General features: G+C 42.2%; 1 protein-coding gene across 3 annotated transcripts in view; it reads left to right on the top strand.

The window, feature by feature from the left end:
- The first annotated feature begins 1,332 nt into the window (after positions 1–1,332).
- The window catches only part of dpf1 (double PHD fingers 1), a 38,514-nt gene continuing 32,385 nt past the window's right edge, over positions 1,333–7,461 (top strand). For all 3 annotated transcript variants that reach the window (XM_088300684.1, XM_088300685.1, XM_088300682.1), the window contains exon 1: positions 1,333–1,473. In XM_088300684.1, the coding sequence (XP_088156810.1) occupies positions 1,361–1,473 (113 nt within the window). In that variant the 5' untranslated portion in view covers positions 1,333–1,360. The remainder of the gene's footprint in view (positions 1,474–7,461) is intronic.

Below are 7,461 nucleotides of genomic sequence, written 5' to 3'. Positions count from 1 at the left end.
AACAACGAAAATACTTTTGTTCAGCAATCACCTATATTCTTCCGGAATTACGTCACAAGAAGAACCACAAGCTGCTGGTCGCCATTATAATGCATTGCTTATTGTCCGGTGAGCTGCTCAACTGACATTGTTTTTGCGTTTTTCGGCAAAATGCCTCACCGCTGTGTGGCAATGCGTTCTTTGCATTTTGGGAAGCATCTGAGTGGTAATTGGAATTTTTTGCTCTCCACCAGAAAAAATGGTTTGTCGCTTGGCAGAATCTAACTTCAGAAAATATTTATAAAAATTGGTCAAATAAAACCAATATTTTATTTTTCATGCTTTATTATTTGTATTGTGTGTAATTACTTTACTTGTGACTCAAATTGATTTGATTTAACATTTTCTGAATTTACCTGTTAAGAAAACTAGTTGATCTAATGCTTCACACGTTTCCTTTTGTTAGAAAAAGCTAATATTCACCAAAGGTGAAACATATACAATAGAAATTTGTCGGCATATGCTTTCAGATCCTATTGAAAAAACTTGTTCAATCATTTGGCATGTAAAGTCTTATGAAGCACGGTTGTGTGGTATGAGACATTGCACAGAGACCCATTGTCATACATTTTGATAAAAATTACATAAGCGATTGATAATGCTGGAGAATTGGACAATCATTTGCATGGATGTGCCAAAGCATTTGTAACGTATGCACAGGAATTACAAACTGCTTTTTTGACATGAACAAGTTGGAAGAAGTATTTTGAGAACCTCAGTTCTCATCTGAGAAATGTACCAAAGCAACTGAGAAAAACGGCAATAGTTTGAGAAGGTCCCAGCCTAACTCAATCATGATCGTCTGAGAGAATCAATTATAGCCCTCCTCTCATTGCTCCTGATTAATGAATAATTAAAGCTGCTTGGTGCAGGACCTCATAGGAGTAGTAGGTTATATGGACACAATGCACCTTCATTTTGGCAGAAACATTCACATGCATGCATATCAATACCATTAATTAATTATTTATTTGTTGAAATTGATGAATAATCTATCAATTACCACTAAGATGTATTCCAATTTAGAAAATGTAAGGAGCCACAGAAAGGCATCAATGTACAAGAGTGACCCAGTCCAGTAAGCCACCTCGGTATTAACTGTGTATATGTTCAATTATTCGGCTGGGGATGGGTGGTTTTGCCCTTTCATATCCAAGGCGGGACCGTGGCATCCTTGAACTCGCTACCCCAGCTGGTACTTGTAGTGCATTGCTCCTGGACATGTTTCATGTTGACATGCGTAAAAAACTACACTTCCCCTCCGCTATCGCATGCGCTCCCGTCTCCCATTGGCTGCCCGTTCCAGCCGCAGCCCCAGAGAATGAATGAAATTGAAATAGCTGCTACATTACATGTACAATACCGGGCGCTGCAGCGTTGCATTCTATCATACTACACCAAAATGGCCACAGCGGTACAGAACCACCTCAAATCGTAAGTACAACACACATTCGCCTTTATCCTGTTGATGAACGTTGTCAGTGGGATTTCATTTACCATCGCTCCCTCAGCATCCCTGCCAACACCTCTGTGCATGCCGCGCACACGGCACAAATCGAGAGAAGACAATAAAATGCAGAAAAGTTGCGTTGTGTCTGCGCCACGGGTTGATTGTGCGTTTCGGTGCAAGCGGTGTGTTCATTTCCCTCCCAGCGAGGAGCAGCGTGCATGAGTGCAAGAGCATGCAGGAATGCCGGGGCTGGATTTGAGTGACCCGGTATGTCCCTTGCCAGTGTGGCCAGCCAAGATCACGGTCAGAGGCAGGCTGGAGGAAGGCAGACAGTTGAGATAGCTACACACTACCTGTGTGAACAGAGAGGAAACAGGTAGGAAGCGTGAAGCTTGACAGCATCACGGCTTCAGGCTGCTACGTTACCTTGAGTGCCCGGTATTTTGGTAGGATATTGGTCGAGGTATTTCATTTTATTATAATTAAGTCAGTAATCAGAGCCTAATTGCGACACCACATCCTACATTTATATTGCAATTCAGCGCCCGTTTAATTCTACAATGGCGTGTTCCAGGAGATTAAAGTTCCTTTGAGGTAGCAACATTTTTTTTTGACGATGCCGTGTCTTTTTGTTTTGCCGTGACTGGCTGCAGCGGAATGCAGACGCCTGCTACCCGCTTAGGCATGCCGCCAAAAAGGTGGCTGATGAGCATCTCTCTGTCGGGGCTGCTTTAAGAGGGAAAACATTGCAGGACAAAACAACTCCCGTATTAACCTTTACCTTATATGAGTTGTTTTGCTCAACACGTTTGCAAAGGTTGTGCCATTTGGCATGGGATATGTCTGATGGATGCAGGCATCCATGAATGACTCTCCTGTATAGGCTTGCGTTTAAAGAGCACTTGCCATGCAGCTGGAAGCCAATAGTGTGGTGCCTTGATAGCCGGTCATTGTATCCCAGTTTTTCTTGAAATCCTGTGCGTGTTCTCCCCAAAATAATATAATAAAAAATAACCAAACCTAGACAGGGAGGTGATTTGGAAAGGCGGAGAGTTCTTTCCCCCTCCTCTCTGGTATGGTCACTTTGTGATGTCAAGTGGATTTAATGGTCTGATATACCTGGAATATGTCATTATGATACTGATGAGACTGGCTAGAATAACACAAGGAAGAGTCCAATCAGAAAGTTAGTCTCCTTGGCTGAAACAATGATCTCCATCCGTGCATTTTGTTCCCTTTTGCACATTTTAGTGAGGAACAAAGTGTCCATCAGGCTTATACAATTTATCAATTGGCACCAATCTTGGTTTCTAGGTCTGGTCTGTGGCAGGTTTAACTTTGTCCCGAAATGCCCTCAAACCTGCTAATTAATTCAGTTGATGTAAAACCTGTGGAAAACATCGCCAGTTGGTGTCCGCTGTGTTGTGTGCGTGTGCGCGTGCATTCAACTATCGTGGAGGATTCATTTGTGTGTGAAGACAAATCAGCAGAGGAGCAGCGACTCCTCCAATCTACTGGGGACTTTCCAAAAATTCCCTCCGCTTTCTCTCTCTTGGATTAGAGATAATCTCTCTTGCTCTCTCTCCCTACAGTTTCTCTCCTGCTTCCCTCTCCCTTCCTCTCTCTTCCCATCACCCCCGCTGACCCGCTTCCACAGTCAGGCCCTCTTTCATCCTTTTCTGCATCCCTCCTTTTTCATGACAAGTCCACATTTGTGTTGCTCTCCTGTTTTCACCCTCCAAACCTCATCAAACTTCCTTGCATGTTCAGTCTATAGTGCTGCAGGATTTTTTTTTTAATGCATGTTTTTCCATAGATATCTCCAAGGCTCTCTTTGAGCCCAGTTTCTCTGTGGTGGACCTGTTGGCATTCTCAACTCTGGCTTTTCCTTTTTTTCCTTTTTTTTTTTCATTTTCTCATTTGAGCACCCTTATTATCGCTCAAGCCAAATATTAGTAATATTCACAAAATTTTATTTATTTATAATTTTTTTTTATAAATTTGAAAGAGCACCTCCAACCCTTTGTGTGGCTGCATGAGTGCCGTTGTCAGTAGTTCTGGAGGTTCCTGATGATTTTACTTTTTATTTTCTGAGCTGCCTGCTTTGCTGAGATGAGTGAATAATAAATTCCACAGAATAAACCACAGTGTGCAAATAGGCCTGCGCGATGGCTGAACCACAGTCTGAGCATCCATTTCTACATCTTCATTTTCCCTTTCAGTCTCCCCCATCATTCCGTAACTTGCTCATCTGTAGACACGTGCGCACACGCACACTCCCTCCTGCTCCTACTCCTTTATTCATAAGGGAGCAAGCCTAAGGTCTGATGTTTTTTGAGGGTAGTTCTTCTCCCAAGTTATTCCTTTCATCTTCTCGTTACTTGGATTTTATTTTTGCTTTACTTTTTTTTTTTAAATACAGGATTGAGAAAGACCGTGTGAGAGAGGGATAGAGAGAAAGAGAGAGACATAGATAAGTATTTTTAGCTCTCTGACCTATTTCTCCAGTGCTACCTAACTGACAGTCAGTCAGCTCCCCTGCTTTGGGACCTTGAGTGATTTCCATCCAGGAATTTGTAGTTCAAACTATTCGTCCGAACTGAAGCAGTGCGGTTGCAGAAGATGAAAAAGATCACTAAAACCTATCCAGTCATGTATGAGCGCCTATGTTTGTGTAGGTCCGGTGCACCTTGTTCTCAAGAGTTCTCAAGGGTGGAGTCAACATCAACACAGCTTCTCTCTGCAGCTCTTGAATAAGAATTCAGACAGGGGAGGGGTTCCTAGTGATGGTGGCGTGTTTTCAGACGGTGGGAGGGGGTTAAACTAAGAAATCACCAACCCGCACAACTCACATGCGCACACAGGGCCAGATACGGGGGTAAGGAGTCCATCGCCATTATAAGAGGCCAAGTGCAGTGGCAATAAATCTCACCTGAAGGAGCTGCTCAGAGGCAGATTGCCTTACCCTGATGCACTGCCTCTAATACACACTGCAGCTATAGCTATGCACTGAATACACCCACACACAAAGACCAGATATGCATGCATGCACAGGGCTAGACACTTATACTCAGCAATGTGACTGTTCATGCACGTGTGGATTCGAAAAAGAGGCGCACGCAAGTGTGCACATAAAGGGAAAGGATCTTTTTGGTTTTGTTTAGCAATAAGATCACACACACATGTGAGTGACCCACGAGAGAGAATGGACATCCTCATACACAACACTAATTAAAATCTTAAATCTGTGGTCTTGATAAAATATGCTCAAACGTACGTACATAGATGCACGTTGGAAAAAAACCCACTATGTCCTCTGTGTATGACACCATATGCTGCATTAAAACCCGAAAATCATCTCACATACTGCAAGAGTTGTATATATTAATGGACAAAAGAGAGAGAGAGAAAGAGCAAGAGGGAGAGAGAGAGAGAAAGAGAGAGAGAGAGAGAGCAAGAGGGAGAGATAGAGAGAAAGAGAGAGAGAGAGCAAGAAAGAGAGAGAGAGAGAGCAAGAGGGAGAGAGAGAGAGAAAGAGAGAGAGAGAGCTAGAGGGAGAGAGAGAGAAAGAGAGAGAGAGAGAGAGAGCAAGAGGGAGAGAGAGAGAGAGAGAGAGCAAGAGAGAGAAAGAGCAGTTATTTCAGTGAACGAGAAAGTGGAGGACAGTGGAAAAGAAATTGAATTGAGGGTGGTGGGGATGAGGGGTGGTGGTGGATTGGTACTGGTGATATTGCATAGTTTAATCTGTTGAGTTCAGCCATTGAATGGCTGAGTTGGGGGAAGGGATGAACAGTACAGAAGGCCGCCTGATATTACTTCTTGACTGTGCACACACACACGAGTAGTACCGCATTCGCACAAAGCTCCTTAGGTCAGGAAATGCCACTATGAGTGGACTTTTGGTGCATGTGGATGCGAGCAAGTGCACAGATGGACAGTGAGTGAAACAGGTGTGCGGACCAGGTGTGTAGACTTGACTGTATTGGCACACGTGTTTTGAAAGCTTAAAAAAAACGTATACTTCCTTGTGCCAATATACACAGCTCTCTCCAGCACGTGATAAACCAGCTAAAAGCTTGCAATCTGCCGTTTTCTTCTCCTGTACATCGCAACGTCCACTTCCACTATTTTTATTTTCATTTTTACTATGTGGTAATTGGGTGATTCCCAAACATTTCTCGCGAGAAGCTCTAATGATTGGATTCCACCGCTAGGGGGAGCTCTGTGTTCCTCTATTGCAATCTAATGAGTGTTGTTAATTGCTGTAAGCAGGAAATAACAGTTGGCAGTGTCACACAGAGAAAGGGAGGATGAAATGCTGGACTACAGGACAGGACATGACAGTTCACCCTTAAAATGAGACAAAAGCTTCCTCTGGGGAGCCGAGTGGAGTGACTAGTTCTGACTGTCCAAAAATGAATACACTTCACTGACCCCCTGCACAACGTAAGGAGTTACAATAGCTAGGGATTTTAAATAGATACTCAGATATTAGATCATTGTAATTGATATGTATGAATAATTTCATTGTTATTATCATGAGGTTAGTTTGCATGCCACTGTATCACAGTAAGAGGTGTATGCTTACTTTTCTAGCGACGTGAGAGGATCAATAACATGTAACCAAATGAGTATTGTAGAATATTGGGATCTGCAGATGCACAGAATGATGCGTATGTAAATGGTTTACGGTTCGCTGTATGTGAGGCTACGAGATACATTGAATAGGTGTCCTTTGTGTTGTTTGCGCCCTTGCACGGTGAAGAGCGGAGTGTTTGCCGTTTATGTCATGTCTGTGTGGACATTTTTCATCATTGCAACTTTTGTTTGGTGTACATTGGGAAAAATGCCAGTTAATTATTGCAAGGCTGAATCCATTTCTAATTGCACTTAAGAGTTTCTGCAAATGATTAGCCAAATTAATCCTGAAAATAGAAATTAAACTACAGTAAAAAGACATTTAAGTGTCGTATGAATGAATGTGATAGTGGCATTAAGCTGCACTTTAGCACCACTGCTGTGAATAGAAACTGCGTAGCTTAGCACAGGTGTGGAAAGTGGTGACAGAAAATAGATGAAAAGCAAAATGTACCCTGTGACAGACCACAAACTCAATAAATCAATCAAGCAATTATATGCAACAATAAAATTAAAATGACCCTAAAATAACAGCAGTATTTATGGTATTTAAAGTCATGTACACTAGCCCAGACGGTTGTCAGTATTATTAGCATGCATTGCATTTTTCTGACCATGCTTCTATTTTGTTCTGATTGAGATTTGGACAATTGTTGACTGATCATCAGACATGAATTGTTAAAAAGAAACACCACACACACAACATGCTCTTGTTCCTATGATGGGTTGCTACACGCCTTTACCCTGCTAATAAGCAACATACAATATACTCAGGTAGTCAGGCACCACCAGTGCAACATGGCGTTACTTTAACAGCGTATTGGTCCCTAAAATGTTTATTGAATTGCAAATTATACACTGCACATTCAAATAAGTATTCTTGACTTTTTTCCCCATGCAGAAAAAAAACCCAACAACAACATTTGATAATTTGAAAGCAATTTACGGCAATTTGGTTTTTTTCAACCTGGCCCCGAAAGACTGCTGCTATATGCTTCACTCGTGACCATTTGCACCTGAGAGATGGGTTTCATATTATTTCTGCAAGTCTTTTTTAACGATTAGAGATGAAAAAGTGGTACCTATGAGCGATGCCCTTGCTGAAAAATGAGCATTTCACAGGTCATCGTGCTCCCATCCTTTCTTTTTGTCGGTCATCTGTCACTCTTCTCCTTCTCCATTGCCTGTCTATATTCCACCCATCCTTTGTTTTAATCAAACCATCTCCTTTAAGCCTTTTTCTCTCTCAGCTCCTGCGTCTTTAGGTTCTCTTGTTTTCAATCTCCCAAACAGTCATAGAGCTTCCCTATCTCAATATTATAAAACTGGGCGTA

Source organism: Idiotropiscis lumnitzeri, chromosome 7 (genome assembly GCF_059441095.1).
Source record: "Idiotropiscis lumnitzeri isolate Australia: NSW breed Sydney's pygmy pipehorse chromosome 7, RoL_Ilum_1.0, whole genome shotgun sequence".
NCBI classification, from domain to species: domain Eukaryota; kingdom Metazoa; phylum Chordata; class Actinopteri; order Syngnathiformes; family Syngnathidae; genus Idiotropiscis; species Idiotropiscis lumnitzeri.
Note: the sequence above shows the minus strand (reverse complement) of the source record. Positions and strands in the feature narration are given on the sequence as shown.